Here is a 16,033-nt window from a genome sequence, read left to right as displayed (position 1 = left end):
GCCAATCCAAAGTAATCAACACACTTTGGCTTTCAGGGGCCAGCTCGTCAGTGACAATAAATTGTTGCCACTCCATTGCAGTGAATGGCGCTCCGGGACAACTTGCGCCAGTTAAGGATCCAGCCCCAGGTGCTGAATATTTGCAGGGAGCGGCTGGCATACACGCTGCAGGCCAAGTCTTATGGTTCAAAATGATTCAGGGTGAAAATTCCCCCCGGTGCAGAGACCAACCGATGTGGGATGTCAGTGGTGCTTGGGGCTTGTGCTGGCCCCTCTGCGTTGGGAAATGCACCCCCCGCTGACCCGTGGCTGGTAGGCAGCTTATGGACAAAAAGTCACATCGCTGAAAGCGCACGTGGTGCGTCACCGTTGTCAATCTGGGGTGTCTTGGCACCATTTCAGCCTGGTGTTTTAGCCCCAGTTTGGGGATATTCTGGTTCTATTCTGGGATAGGCTAATTAGTATTTAACCCTCCGAGTGGACTATTTTAGCTGATATTTTCACCCTAGTTTGGGGCATGGGTACTTAACAAGAGAGACAGAGTGGCCTAGTAGATAGAGCACTGGACCGGGACTCAGGAAAGCTGGGTTCTATTCCCTCCTCTTCTGCTGGGTGACCCTGGGTAAATTACATCACTGCTCTGTGCCTCTGTTTCCCCATCTGTGAAATGGGGCTGATGCTACTGACCTCCTCTATAAAACACTCTGAGTTCTACAAATGAAAATCTAGATGGCATCTGAGTCCCAGAGTAGAATGTCCTAGTTTGGGGTAGGTTAATCTGCAGCGTGCTCTTCTGTCCAGAAATGCCCAGACAAAAATATCTGCAACTACCAGATTCAATGAGTTCTGCCTTCTTCCCCTGCCCCCACTTCTTGCAGAGCTGGGAAAGGAGTCTTTTCAGCCATGAAGCTGGGCAAGATACGGCCCCCAAAGGAGGACCCTCACCGAAAGCAAGGTACGTGCAGCTGTGCAGAGCTGGGTCCCGGTTGGGTGGGAATACGTCAAAGCCTGGGTGGCCAGGCAGCTGCTGGCTGAGTTAGCAGTGACGTGCAAATACATAATGAAATTGCTTCTTTATGCTGTATATTGCAGACCGACTTGGGGGGGGGGGGAGAGAGAGGGTGAATGTTTAAAAAGTGTTCTTTTTTTTTTTTAAATGTTCAGTTTTTCATCAAAACCAAACTAAACCCTCGTTCTCACGGTTTTTTCTTCTTCCCCCTGGAAAAGATGGGGGGAGGAAAACAGGGTTTGGGTTTTTTTTCATTTTCTTTCCATTCAAATCAAAACAATTTTTTTCATTTAGATGAAAAAAAATTCAAATTTGGGGGGAGGGAAAAATCTTGTTTCTTTTCACATATTTTCCATGGAAAATCCTCACCATTTGCCAGCCAGCCTGAACGATTGATAGGCAGACAGATCTGTAGGCATGCTTAGGATTTTTCCCCATGCGTGCAGACGTCAATGGAAATAGAGCCACAGGAAAAGGATTGGAAGGAAAAATGAGCCATAAAAGGTGTTACAAGGAGGGGGATGAAAATTGTTCTCCTTAACCTCTGAGGATAGGACAAGAAGCAATGGGCTTAAGTTACGGCAAGGGAGGTTCATGTTGAACATTAGGAAAAAATTCCCAACTGTCAGGGTGGTTAAGCACTGGAGCCAATTACCTAGAGAGGCTGTGGAATCTCCATCATTGGGGATTTTTAAGAGCAGGTTGGACAAACACCTGTCAGGGATGGTCTAGTTATTACTTAGTCCTGCCTTGAGTGCAGGGGATTGGACTGGAAGACCTCTCGAGGTCCTTTCCAGTCCTATACTTCTGTGATTAGTATAGAGAAGGAACGAGCTATAGAAATACGATACCGATACACACCTCGGCACCTGCCCTGCGTCGCTGTTCAAAACACATGGGAGCTAAGACAAGGGAGTGTTGATCTCTGGGCAGGATGCACGGGTGAGGGCAGGGTGGGCCTGGAGTGCCTTCTCTTCCTGGCTGATGTTGCCTCTGGGCTGCGGGGGCTGGGCACCGTGTGCAGCGTCAGTGCCGGGTATAATGGAGGAATATCCTGTCCCCATCCATCCATTTCTCCCCCACTGCTGTGGCTCTGTGTTACCAGCTGCGGATGCCGCTCTGCTTACGTAACCTTGGCAGCTCAAGAGGGCTCTAGTGGGCTCACCTGGCGTAGGTGTAATTACCATGTCACCTCGGTGCTGGCAGCGGAGAGGCCAGGAGACGTGTATGTTGCACCCTGTGATTACAAGGCCGCTTGCCTTGCATTGCGCTAATATCGAAATACACTGTGCGGTACTTACCGTGTCACTAGTGGGTAGAGCAGTCATGTGTGATCCAAGCGGGCGCTGTCACACGATAGGTTAGTGCTCTGGAACGCAGCCTCCTTTGCAACAAAACGAGGATGGGAAGAGAAGCATCAGACTGGCCAGTGGGGATAAACAGCACAATGGTCCATCCGCCACAGTGTCAAACCTTCTTCTCACCATCACTGGGCCCTCTGGTTGGTGTCCTGCCCCATGCTGTACCAGAGCTGGTCCATCTTAGCCAGTATCCCAGACTGGAGCAGACCGAGCACCCGTCTAGCTTGGCTAAGTGACGGTTCAGCGGACACATGACGATGGGTTTCTGAAAGCTCTAATCCCTGGGAGGGAGCGGGGTAGTTTAACATGGTGCTGGAAGATGTAACTAGAGACCATGATGTGGAATTGGGAAAAGGAAACTCAAGCTAAATATCACAGCAATCTTCATCGCAGAGAGACTGATGGGTTAGGCTGTGGAATAGGCTCCCAGGAGAAATGGTAGAAGGAAGCCCCTTTGCAGGAAACATTTCAAACTAGACCAGATAAGACGTGCTGTAGGGAACAAGCCTGGGGAAAATGGACTAGATGTTCAAAAGGAAGAAAGGAGAGTAGCAAAATACAGACCCTGGACTTCAGAAAAGCAGACTTTGACTCCCTCAGGGAATGGATGGGCAGGATCCCCTGGGAGGCTAATATGAGGGGGAAAGGAGTCCAGGAGAGCTGGCTGTATTTTAAAGAAGTCTTATTGAGGGCGCAGGAACAAACCATCCCGATGTGCAGAAAGAATAGAAAATATGGCAGGCGATCGGCTTGGCTTAACAGAGAAATCTTCGGTGAGCTTAAACACAAAAAGGAAGCTTATAAGAAGTGGAAACTTGGACAGATGACTAGGGAGGAGTATAAAAACATTGCTCGAGCATGCAGGGTTGTAATCAGGAAGGCCAAAGCACAATTGGAGTTGCAGCTAGCAAGGGATGTGAAGGGTAACAAGAAGGGTTTCTACAGGTATGTTAGCAGGGAAAGTGTGGGACCCTTACTGAATGGGGCAGGCAACCTTGCCGGTGTAACTGCAGATATTATGCTAATTTCAATGTCTCTGATCCGTTGTGGTTTTTAATCCTCCTAAGATATTTGCCTCCATAACATCCTACAGCAGCAAATGTCACAGGTTAATTATATGCAGCACGAAAGCATACTTCCTCTCTCTCGGTTTGAAAACTGTTCCCTGTAATTGGATGCAGGGAGTCTTGCCTTTGCATTCTGGGGTTGGAGGAATAGGAGTTACTGACTGGCCTTCGCTGAGCCATTGAGTATTTAACGCGCTATTATATAGGGGAGACACAGGCACCAGGGAAAGTCATGCTTTTGTCTGTGTTCGTGTGCGTCCATCAGATGAACCTGCCATTCTGGAGACAGAAGACCTGGACCGGAAAGCCATGCGGCTCGGAGGAGGCCTCGACCCAGACACCATTTCTCTGGCTTCAGTCACAGCCGTTACCACCAACGTGTCGAATAAGAGGTGAGGGAAGGATGGGAGCCAATACGAGACAGGAAGTGACATCACATGCCCCACAGTCCAGATGCACACTCCGACTGCATTCGGGGGGGGAGAGGGGGGATGAGCCAGGGTTGTTACCGCAATGGCTCTTTAAAGACCTGCCTGACAGTTTGCCACCTGCAGAAGACAAAACTCGGGGCGGGGGAGAGGGGGTTCATATCGCTTACATCCAGAGAGAGAGAGGTGGGAAGAGGCTCTATAATTTTGCATCTATTTTGTCAAGGGCTCCACATTTGCAGCAGCCAGAATACGCTGTTCCTCTCTTTGTTTTATGACCATTGATTTTTCCCCCCCTTCAAAGGTCAAAGCCTGACATTAAAATGGAGCCTAGTGCTGGCCGGCCAATGGATTACCAAGTAAGTGGGGCCACTGTGACCCCTTTCCTACCCTCCACATGCTCCTGGGGCTCGAGGCTGGGGAGAGGGGGGGGGCCGTCAGCCTCCATAATCCCAGGTCTCTAGCATCCTCTGAATTAAAGGAGCAGACCTGTGCCAGAAAAGGGCTGAGATCTGCATGAGTCCATGTTTCCATCTTCCCCATGTTTCTGGCAGAGGGCGACAGTGCCCGGCTATCCATGTGCGGGGTACAGCACTTCACCTACCCACCTAGGGGTCTGGTCATTCTGAATGACCCTCCTGAAACAGCCTGGGGAGGGCAGCTCATGCCGGGGAGTCCTGGGGAAGTCTGGCTGCTGACTGCTCTCACTCCATATGCCCGCGACCATCCCTGTTTGGAGCAGATTATCGATTGGCCGGATTGTGTTCGTGGCCCTTTGCAAATACCAGGCAGCGGCCTAGAGAGCCCTCAAACATCTAGATCACAGCTGGTCAGGAGAAAGGGACACGAGTGACTCGCTCGGCCACAGGTGGACTTGTTGAGCATTCCACCACATGGGAGAATGCCCCAGGAGGGCATCGCCAGTGGGTTGCCAGTCCCACGCGGGAGCAACAGCCCAAATAAAATTAGGCAAATACAACGGAGACATAAACCGAAGAGCTTTGACTATAAACTAAACCGGATTGTGAGGCTAATGGGGAGCCTGGCTTCAGTCACAGCCGTTACCACCAACGTGTCGAATAAGAGGTGAGGGAAGGATGGGAGCCAATACGTGTAGCTGGGGTAATGGAAGTGTCAAGGGGTACAGAGGAGATGCCGCTTGCTGGTAAATTCTGAACCAGTCGCGAGCAAGAGATGGAAAGAGCAGGCCGGCCAGCTGGGAGATCATTGCGATCCTGCAAGGGCAAGGGAGACGTGGCGTATATGACAGGTTGGGTCACAGAAACCCCTTTGGGAACTGCCACCCAATGTGCTGATCCTGCCTCTAAGCCCGTTTTTCCTGGCAGCTTGGGACTTCAGTGCCCTGCCTGGTTGTGCCAGACACGCTCGCCTGCTACAAACACAGACCCAGGTCTGAACCACATCCCCCAAAAGCTGCAGACTTAACTGAAAACAGCTTAAGAAATGCTTCTGTCTCCAACACTCAGGTACCCAGCTCCCAATGGGATCCAAACCCCAAATAAATCCATTTTACCCTGTATAAAGTTCATGCAGGATAAACTCATAAATTATTCACCCTCTGTAACACTGATAGAGAGAGATGCACAGCTGTTTGCCCCCCCCCCCAGGTATTAATACATACTCTGAGTTAATTAATAAGTAAAAAGTGATTTTATTAACTACAGAAAGTAGGATTTAAGTGGTTCCAAGGAATAACAGGCAGAACAAAATGAATTACCAAGCAAAATAAAGTAAAACACGCAAGTCTAAGCCTAATACAATAAGAAAGTGATAGATGAAATCTCACCCTCAGAGATGTTCCAATAAGCTTCTTTTACAGACTAGCCTCCTTCTAGTCTGGGTCCAGCAATCACTCACACCCCTGTGGTTACTGTCCTTTGTTCTAGTTTCTTTTAGGTATCCTTTAGGGGTGGAGAGGCTATCTCTTGAGCCAGCTGAAGACCAAATGGAGGGGTCTCCCAGGACTTTATATAGTTTCTCTCTTGTGGGTGGAAACCCCGCCCCCTCCCCCGGTGTAGAATCCCAGCTACAAGATGGAGTTTTGGAGTCATATGGGCAAGTCACATGTCCATGCATGACTCAGAACATTACAGGAAGCAGCCATTGCTCACATGCTCCCTTGAATGTCCCCAGGTAGACTTCTTATATGGATTGGTGTCTTCCAAGGTCCATTGTCCATTAAGTGTTTCTTGATTGGGCACTTAACTTGCAAATTCCTTTCTCAAGAAGCTGGCCAAATGCCTTACTAAGGCTACTTAAAATCAAATACACGGCCAATATTCATAACTTCGAACACAAAAATGATGCATGCACACAAATAGGATGAATAGATTCAGTAGATCATAACCTTCGCAGAGATATGTTACATGGCATACACATATTTCCGTAAAGCATTATGGGGTGCAACGTCAGAGCATAGTCTGGAATGGAGAAGATCACGAGAGTGTGGAGACATGACTTAGTCTAGAAGGGCTCATCTTTAAGATGTAGAAGAGCTGGCAACGACAAATCGCAGTCAGGGGGCGCATGGGGCTTGTTTGCTAACCCTCAGTAGATCTATTTTCCATAACAAACTGGCTTTTGCTGAACGCGTAAAAATGGTAGGAAATCAATTACATTTGAGGACCACAGTCTGAAACGGTGCTTCTGAAAGATGCAGGTAACAGTCAGAATATGACAGATAGGATGTTGCGGGGAGCGGAGAAATTGTTAATCAGGGAGGCTGCTAATTAGGTGGGGCACAGAGGTGGTCTCAATCCAGTTCTCGCTGGGCGGGTGGCCATTTCATATAGACCCAGCCGCCGTCGTTGTCTGCTGGGAGTCTCAGGGCTTGTCTATGCACAGATGTTGTATCAGTGTCACTAACGGTATGAAGTTAAACTGACGTAGGTCGCCTGGTGCAACTATGTGGGGCGCCCTAAACCAGTGTGACCCGGGTGTGAACCAGTGGACAGTGTCCATATGCAAAGCCGCACCGGCCGAGCTAAATCGGTTTAACTTCACTCCATTAGTGAAATGAGAGCAACTTCATGACCCAGGCCTCAGAGGACATCCACTCCAGACCAGGGTGTGAGGACATCAGCAGCATGGGGGCAGGGGAGCTGACCCTGCCTGGGATCTCCGGGGCTGTCGCTCTGGTATCTCCCCGCTAGCACTGATTTCACATCAGCAGGCGAATGCAGGCCAGTGGGTAACGCGGAGAAGCGACGAACCCGGCTCTCACAAGGGTGGGTGTCTGTATCTCCCCTCCCCAGGTGAGCATCACAGTCATCGAGGCCCGGCAGCTGGTGGGGCTGAACATGGACCCCGTGGTGTGCGTGGAGGTGGGAGAAGAGAAGAAATACACATCCATGAAGGAGTCAACCAACTGCCCCTACTACAACGAGGTGAGCTGGCCTCTCCCCAGACCTGGCTCCCAGCTCGGTGTGCCGAGACACACACCTTGGCTGTAGGCGGATAAAGAGACCACTGAGCTGGGCGTTTGCCTTCTCGGGTCAGGGTTAGCGGAAGATAAAGGTGGGATCAAGCCATTGATAGTCACAGGACACCACAGGGTATCACACTGGCAATACCCTAGGCTTGGAGAACTGCTGCCTTGCTGCCTAACGAGCCAAATACTTGAGATTAAATGCCCCTCCTGTACTGCTCCACGGACCTGGTGGGACTAGCTGCTCGGGGCAGGAGAGACTGTGGGACCTGCCCCAGGTTCCAGCAGAATGCTGGCTCTTCAAAGCACGCCAGCACTACAGAAAGCGGCTTGCTTGGCTGTGGGCTTTCCATGAGAATGGGGCAGTGCCTGACCCAGGGTGAACATATGTGCCCTTGTGTTTGGGATGGGTCTGTGAGGGCCTGGGACATGGGCAGTCACGCCAGTGGTTGGAGCAGGAGTCAGAGCCCAGGCTTAGGACCCTAACAAGGGCAGTCAGGACGAAAGGTCAGAGCAGGGTCAAACCTGAGGCTGGGAGTAGCGGAGGAGTTTGCCGTCAGGTTCCCAGGCCAGGGTCGACACCAAGGGTCTGAGTTCGTCAGGTTTCAAGGTCCGGGTCAGGAGGCAAAGTTCAAATCAAGCCTGAAGCCAGTTCAGGAGTAGGACTGGTCCTGGCATATACAGGAGATCCACCGTGTTGCGCCGACACATCTTGGACCGCCCCTTGGGAGCAAATAAGGAGACAGGAAGCTGCTGCCTATCACAACCCTTGAGGCAGGACTTCCTGTGGTCTGTGTCCACTGTGAGTAATGGGCAGTAGAGCGCGAGCTAGTTACAGCTGCCGCTGGGTGACGGCCTGGTGCTGTTGCTGGCCTAGTGGTTCTGCAGCCCCAGGTTCTAGACCCACGGGGGCCTTACAGCCCAGGCCAGATGTCAGAACAGAGCGAGGAAAGGCTGGAAACAAGCAGCCGAAGCGCTATCGAAGCCAGGGGCAAATGCTTTGAGAAGCCTGTCTGCTGACTCTTCCACCCCATCAGGCAGCCTGGTGCAGGCCACCCGTGCTCGTTTGTTCACCCTGAGACTGGTCCTGCTGCAGGCCCAGCTTCCTGACAGGGTCAGGGGGATGGAATTCAGAACCAGATCCCACCTGTGCGACTCGGATGAGCGAAAACCCAGGGAAAGCAGCCAGTGCCTCGGAGCGCTTTTACAAAGAGAGAAAGCGTCTGTTCGCTTGATCTAGGTTGAATTTACTGACCCTTGTCCCATTTACCCAGTTTTCATAGAGGATCATATTTTCCATTCCATTTGACCACAAACGCTGTCATTTTCTACGGTAATTTGGATCTTCCTCCCTCTCCCCTCCACCTCCCAGTACCACCTCCCCAGCAACTTCTGTCGCCCAGAGCCAGTCCCATGTGATGGTTGTCTCTGGTAACGAGGGCTAGTCATTGGCAGCCATTTTGATGTTCCCTCCGAAAGGCACCTCCCTTTGTTCCCCCTCCCTTATGGCTTCCCTTTCCTTTGCAGTACTTCGTCTTTGATTTCCACGTGCCCCCGGATGTCATGTTCGACAAAATCATCAAACTGTCGGTAAGCATGCATGAGCAAGCGCGTGAGCGTGTGCGCATGTGAGCTTGTGAGCCTGCGTGAGCGAGCGTCTGCGTGTGTGTGCGTGTGTGAGTGTGCGTGTGTGAGCGAGCATATGTGTGTGTGAGCCTGCGTGATCAAGTGTGTGCGAGCGTGTGTGTGTGAGTGTATGCGCGTGTGAGCCTGCGTGAGCATGCGTGAGTGTGTGCGCATGTGAGCCTGCGTGAGCGAGCATGTGAGCGTGCGTGCGTGAGCATGTGAGCCTGCGTGAGCGAGCGTGTGCACGTGTGAGCGTGTGTGCATGAGCGAGCGCATGTGCCCTTTCACGGCCCTTTCCGAGTATTGGTGGGAAGAGCCCGTTTCACCTGCCTGTGGCGTTTGCAGGGAAGGAGAGCTCAGGAAGGAACTGGGGATGCCGCTGTCAGCCACTGTGCAAGCTTCCCCGACCAAGAGCTTTGCCGGTGCCCCTCTGTCCTGGCCCACACCCCCCTCTGCTAGTCCAGGGCCCTCCATTATTCCAGGCCCGGGTACGCCCACTCAGGGCTCGCTTGTCGACTAGAGCACATGCTGCAGTTCCAGTCTCAGCACCTCACGCCCAGCCGGTTCACCTTAGCCCATCCTGCTCTTCCAGTCCTTCCAGTCCGGTCACACACCGCTCAGCATCCCCCTGCCATTCCGGTCCTCGGCAGAGACGCCGGGTTTCACCGTGTGTGGGCACATGCTCAAGAAAGACTCAGAGAACCCTCCCCCAGGCACCCATCTCGTTTATGACGTTCCCAGATCTGGGAGGCTGAACCCTCACTCTGGGACCTGCTGCCCCACTCCCCGCACGGCCGGGCTTGGGGGCGGTGCAGTAGCTCGGCGCGTACTGACTTGCTTGTGCCTTTGTCGATTGAAAGGTCATCCACTCTAAGAATCTCTTGCGCAGTGGGACCTTGGTGGGCTCCTTCAAAATGGATGTTGGGACCGTTTACACGCAGCCTGGTACGTAACAGTGGCTTGGGGAGCGCTCATGCCTGAGGAAACGTCTGTGCGCAAACCCCATGTCGTTAGCAGAGGGGTTTGCCTCTCCGTGGGTCAGTTGAAAAGGAGAGAAGGGGATGGGGGCTTAAGGCTTTATCAGCACTCGTTCGGGATGGCTGCCTGGCTCACGAGCGATGTGCCGACAAAACCTTCGGGCTGTTCCCATCCCACGGCGTGTTTAGTTTCTGCCACGTCAGTGACAGGAGAAGCTGTTTGATAGGCCTGTCAAGGAAATGTTGGCCCGTCTGCATGCTCCCCTCAGCAAGAAATGTTACTATTGGGACTTACTTGGCCCGTCCCTTCAGCTGGCAAGGCAGAGTGGTGACGCTTCTCGGGGCTATCCAGGGCTGCGAGGCACCTCACTACCACCTGCCCTTTGTGCGCCACCCAGGCTCAGCTCCCTGAATCCACCAGCCCCCGGCAATTCAAGCGCACCCCACCCACCTGACATGGGCTCTGCTGTCCCTCCACAGGTTAGCAGTAGCCACACCCCAAGCCCTCCAAGCATCCCTTGGAGCTCCCAGCCCCTGGTCCACTGGACACTCCCCGTATTTACAGATACGCTGTTCCCAAAGGAATAGTACACCTGTTGGGATCCCCGCTGAGACCTTTCCCGCTCGGCTTACCCAGAACACCTTGTCCAGTTCTGGGAGGACACTTCATCCAGCTCTCTGGGACCCAAAACACTCAGTTTGACTCTGGAGTTCCTCAGTCCGGTTCCTTTATTTGGCACACAGCAAAGCTTCGCTGGGTTGATCAGACTGAAGCATCGGGGGTGGGTATAGGCCGTACCATACATCCAGAGTTCCAGACAACCTCTGCCTTTAGATATAGTTACACACTGTGTTACATTTGCTCCACATCAGCGGGTCTCAAAGTTTAGCATCCTGAGGATCCCCATTTTTATTTAAAAATTTTCGTGGACCCCCAAGCCCCTTGCTCGGCTCCCACCCCACCCCTTCCCCCAAGGCCCCACCCCTGCCTCACTTCTTCCCGCCCCCACTCCCCCCACCCCTCCTCTTTCCGCCTCCTCCCCTGAGTGAGTCCCGTCCTCGCTCCTCCCAGCACCTCCTGCACACCGTGGAAGAGCTGTTCTCCAGCGTGCAAGAGGCACTGGGAGAGAGAGGGGAGGAGGAGGAGTTGATCAGCGGGGCCCGCGGACCCCAGTGTGAGAAACGCTGCTCTGCATTGCACCACACATTTTGGGCTTGGCTTGGTTACTCGGCAGGAACCAGTCCCTGTACAGCATGCTCTGTCCAGGTGCTGTTCATGTGAAACCTGAGCTTTACATTCCAGGTTCTCTTGTCCATAGTCCCTAGCATCCGGGTGTTGCTGCTTTTCTTAGCGAGCGCAGTCCTCCTGACTCCCTATTTACAGCTTAACCTTCCCTTCACCTTCCCAGTTATGCCAACTAAGAAATGAGGCAAACTAGGCCGACGGCACCTCAGCTTAGCAGTCACATCTCCGGATCCCTCGCAGCACTGAGATATTAGAGAGACAAGGTGGGTGAGGGAATATCTTTAATGGGACCGACTTCTGTTGGGGAGAGAAGTCAGTCCAATAAAAGATATTCCCTCACCCACCTTGTCTCTAATATCCTGGGACCGCCATGGCTACAAATGCACTGCATACAGGACTTAGCGATGTTTATTGTGAAAACAAGCATACGCTTATTTAACAAAGAACAGAGAGAAATAATCGCAAGTAGGTAGAAGTATTGGAAACAACTGGTTACATCTAAACCAAAATCATAATACGCCTTCTAGAGTCTAGACTTAATTAACAAGACACCATCTTCTCTAAAACAACAGGAATCCGGTGGCAGCTTAAAGACTAACAGATTTATTTGGGCATAAGCTTTCGTGGGTAAAAAACCCCACTTCTTCAGTGAGGTTTTTTACCCACGAAAGCTTATGCCCAAATAAATCTGTTAGTCTTTAAGGTGCCACCGGACTCCTTGTTGTTTTTGTGGATATAGACTAACACAGCTACCCCCTGATACGTCTTCTCTAAGGTTGTTTAGCTCACTCAAAATCTTTCTCCCACTGTTTTTCTGCCAGGTTGGCTGTGATCCCTTTTTACGTTCTCAGCTTGTCTCCTAGGGGAAGGAAACCACGTGTCCCCCTGCATTCTCCTGATCTATCTGACTAATTCTGCAATTCTCCTGTTGTGTCTTCCTTCCTGTAAACTTTGAGATCTCTTGTCTCCGCAGTCTTGATAAGCTGATGGCTCTGTATGCAAAGAGCCTTCCGTCCTAAGATACAACATACACAATGGTCTGCCAAGGAGAGATAAGTGTCTCCGAGCCCTGCCTGAACAGAACCTGTTTGTCACTTCAGCTCACCTGTCTTAACGTACATACCTTAAGAACATAGTTTTCAGTACAGATACTTAACCTGTCAAATAGGATCTTTACATACGTTCCATGATGACTAGCGTGGTTCTGGCTGTTGGTAGAGACCTCACAGTTCACCCTTTGGCCCATTATTATGTAGACATCAGATCCAGGGGATCTCTATAAACCCGTACACACCACTTATGCCTTCCGCCAGTTGGCATCAAGTGGTCCCTGAATCCCAAGGATTATCTAGGCCCATGGGTCACAGTGGGCTTGCCTTGGAAGGAGATAAGTCACAGCTAACACATTTAAGAAACCTCTAAAAAGGGCCTGAAATTACTTTTTTTCTAGACAGAATAATGGTGCCATTTTTAAGGCGCAGTAGTCACAATATGCCAAGGGTCGTATCCCATTGGAAAAGGCTCCGCACTTGGTTTTCCTTTCGGCCAGGGCCCTTTCACTCTGCTCTGGCCCTGTGAAAGGGCCTGGACCATCTGGTGTACTTGAGAAGCAGGCCCCAGGAAGTTCCCATCGCTAATCGCCACACTGCACAAGACAGTGGACCACCACCCTGCCTCTTGTCCAGGGCTGAACCTCACCCATCCGGCACCGTGGCCGGTGCGGAACTGGGGAGAAATGTCACATTTGGGGTGGGGTAAGAGGGAAACCTGTTTATGGCAGATTGATTTTTTTTTTTTACACTGACAGCAGCTTTAGCGTGTTAGTGGATGTCCCGGCTGAGCTGGATCGGTGGGCAGAGTGCAGGTGAAACAAGCGAAAGGGTGTGAAAAATGCAGTTGATAAGGTCACTCCGCAGTTTCTCTATCACATGGGTATCGCCTCCACTGAGAAGCTATGGGCACTACACAAAACCCTGATATAGTTCTCAAAATGTATAGGCATTGGAGTGGGCTCAGGAGAGTTTCAGATGACAGGCAGCTAGTATTTTACAGGCTAGATCATTGGGATTTTCCCCTTTGAGAAAGATTTTGAGCATAAAAAGCATGGAGTGCCATCTGTATTCCTCACGCCCACATGGAGGATGCAGAAAAGGGTCGGACAATTTCCTACCCCATAAATAACCCCTGAACTTTCTTTCCCTGCCTCCTGGCTTCCAGAGCACCAGTTCTACCACAAATGGGCCATCCTGTCCGACCCCGAGGACATCACGGCCGGCTTGAAAGGCTACCTGAAGTGTGACATCGCTGTGGTGGGGAAAGGGGACAACATAAAGACGCCGCACAAAGCCAACGAGACAGACGAGGACGACATCGAGGGGTGAGGCGGTGTGGAGCCAGGTTCACCGTGCTGGAATTAGCCGCATGTTTTCGCTACCTGTTGGGTTTTGTCTGTCTTCCCAGCTTGCCACAGCCACCGCCAAACATTTGCCATCTCTCACAGCTCGTGGGCCATCCTTGTGCCGCAGATCCACGTGGGGTAGATTGATGGGTTTCAGGGATTTGTAACAGGGCTTTGACTGCTAGGTCACCAGTTCCAATCCAGCCCAGAGCAGATATGACTGACAGCCAAGTTGGCGTCTGTTGGCAAAACACTTTCGAGAGGTCTTGGCCTAGTGCCTGCATTATTAAACCACTGCTCCAGCAGGCCACCTTGTTGGCAGCCTCAGCAAAGATGCCAAGGACCGTATGGGCCAGGGAGGCTGCCTTCCCCTCTAGAAAAGGGGGTTGCTGTAGCTTCTGCCAGGTGGAGCCGGCAGCACTCAGGGCCGGGTTCAATATCGAGGGGTTCCTTTTCAACACTACAACACAGAACCGGCTCGAGCCTCCACCCAGTAACCTGGGAAAATTACACACCACCCTGAGCACCTCGGAGAGGCAACACTTCCCTCTCGCAAGCAGAGTCTGAGTGTAGCAAAGAAACTTTTAATGAAAGGAGGGAAGTCACCCAACATTAATTAGCGAAAATGCCACAAGCGGGATTCATAATCATAAAACTGTGAGCAGGACGCCTACCCCAGAGTGCGTGGGGCAGCGTCTTCCGCCCCATGTTCTTGAGTGCTACAACCAACAGTTCCTTTACTGTGCCCCCTTCTGCTCCTTCACCACACCCCACTCACAGTGGTTGTCCTTGGCCAGTGAGGACCCAGGGCTCAGCGTGCATATGGGTGAGTTCCTGGCAGCCTCACCAGCTGCTCATTCACTGTCCGACTGTCAGTCACCTTCTGCTGCCACCTGCCTCTCTGCTGTGACCTTTGCACATCCATCTCTTAATAAATTAATGGAGATATCCTATCTCCTAGAACTGGATGGGACCTTGAAAGGTCATCGAGTCCAGCCCCCTGCCTTCACTAGCAGGACAAAGTACTGATTTTTGCCCCAGATCCCTAAGTGGCCCCCTCAAGGATTGAACTCACAACCCTGGGTTTAGCAGGCCAATGCTCAAACCACTGAGCTATCCCTCCCCCCGTGATTATCAGTGATTATCAGCTCTGTGCAGGCTGGGCAGAAATACTGCCCCATCTCAAGTGATGTCAGTGTGACGGGTTGGATCACAGAACCCCCCTTGGGAGCTGCCACCTGATGTGCCAAGACTCCTTCTACCCCTGTTTTCCCTGCCAGCTCAGGACTCCAACACCGTCTTGCTGAGCCAGACACTCCCGTCTGCTCCAACACAGACCCAGGGTCTGAATCACTTGCCCCAAAGCTGCAGGTTTACCTGAAAACAGCTCACAGAAGTGTGCTTGTCTTTAGCACTCAGATGCCCAACTCCCAATGGGGTCTAAACCCAGATAAATCCGTTTTACCCTGCATAAGGCTTATGCAGGGCAAACTCATAAATTGTTCCCCCTCTATAACACTGATAGAGAGAGATGCACAGTTGTTTGCTCCCCCAGGTATTAATACATACTCTGAGTTAATTACTAAGTAAAAAGTGATTTTATTAAATACAGACAGTAGGATTTAAGTTGTTCCAAGTAGTAACAGACAGAACAAAGTAAGTCACCAAGCAAAATAAAATAAAATGTGCAAATCTATGTCTAATCAAACTGAATACAGATAATCTCACCCTCAGAGATGCTTCAGTAAGTTTTTTCCTCAGACTGGACTTCTTCCAGGCCTGGGCACAATTCTTTCTCCTGGTACAGCTCTTGTTCCAGCTCAGGTGATAGCTAGGGGATTCTTCATGATGGCTCCTCTCCCCTTTGTTCTCTTCCACCTCTTTATATATCTTTTGCTTAAGGCGGGAACCCTTTGTCCCTTTCTGGGTTCCCACCCCCTCCTTTTCAATGGAAAGACACCAGGTTAAAGATGGATTCCAGTTCAGGTGACATGATCACATGTCACTACAAGACTTCATTGCCCACTTGCCAGCACACAGGTATACAGGAAGACTTACAGGTAAAACACAGCCATTAGCAGACAATGATCCTAGTTAATGGGAGTCATCAAGATTCCAAACCACCATTAATGGCCCACACTTTGCATAATTACAATAGGCCCTCAGAGTTATATTTCATATTTCTAGTTTCAGATTCAAGAGTGGTACATTTATACAAATAGGATGATCACACTCAGGAGATTATAAGATTTGTAATGATATCTTACAAGAGACCTTTTGCACGAAGCATATTCCAGTTACATTATATTCACTCATTAGCATATTTTTATACAATTATATAGACTGCAACGTCACCGTTAGCTCCCATTTGAGCACTTTAACATAACAAAAGGCTCCTAAGGAAACCTATTTAGCTTTATTTTTTAACAGTGGGTAGAAACAGCTTAAACCAGACCAAAAGCCTTTAGGGGAA

At 50.9% G+C, this 16,033-nt stretch overlaps 1 protein-coding gene across 8 annotated transcripts in view; it reads left to right on the top strand.

The window, feature by feature from the left end:
• Positions 1-16,033, top strand: part of LOC101940868 (otoferlin) — a 201,331-nt gene that overhangs the window by 136,450 nt on the left and 48,848 nt on the right. For all 8 annotated transcript variants that reach the window (XM_065587421.1, XM_065587420.1, XM_065587417.1 and 5 more), the window contains 7 exons: positions 879-955; positions 3,703-3,829; positions 4,170-4,224; positions 7,141-7,272; positions 8,841-8,903; positions 9,800-9,884; positions 13,380-13,539. In XM_065587421.1, coding sequence (XP_065443493.1) covers positions 879-955; positions 3,703-3,829; positions 4,170-4,224; positions 7,141-7,272; positions 8,841-8,903; positions 9,800-9,884; positions 13,380-13,539 — 699 coding nt within the window. The remainder of the gene's footprint in view (positions 1-878; positions 956-3,702; positions 3,830-4,169; positions 4,225-7,140; positions 7,273-8,840; positions 8,904-9,799; positions 9,885-13,379; positions 13,540-16,033) is intronic.

Source organism: Chrysemys picta, chromosome 3, assembly GCF_011386835.1.
Source record: "Chrysemys picta bellii isolate R12L10 chromosome 3, ASM1138683v2, whole genome shotgun sequence".
NCBI classification, from domain to species: domain Eukaryota; kingdom Metazoa; phylum Chordata; order Testudines; family Emydidae; genus Chrysemys; species Chrysemys picta.
Note: the sequence above shows the minus strand (reverse complement) of the source record. Positions and strands in the feature narration are given on the sequence as shown.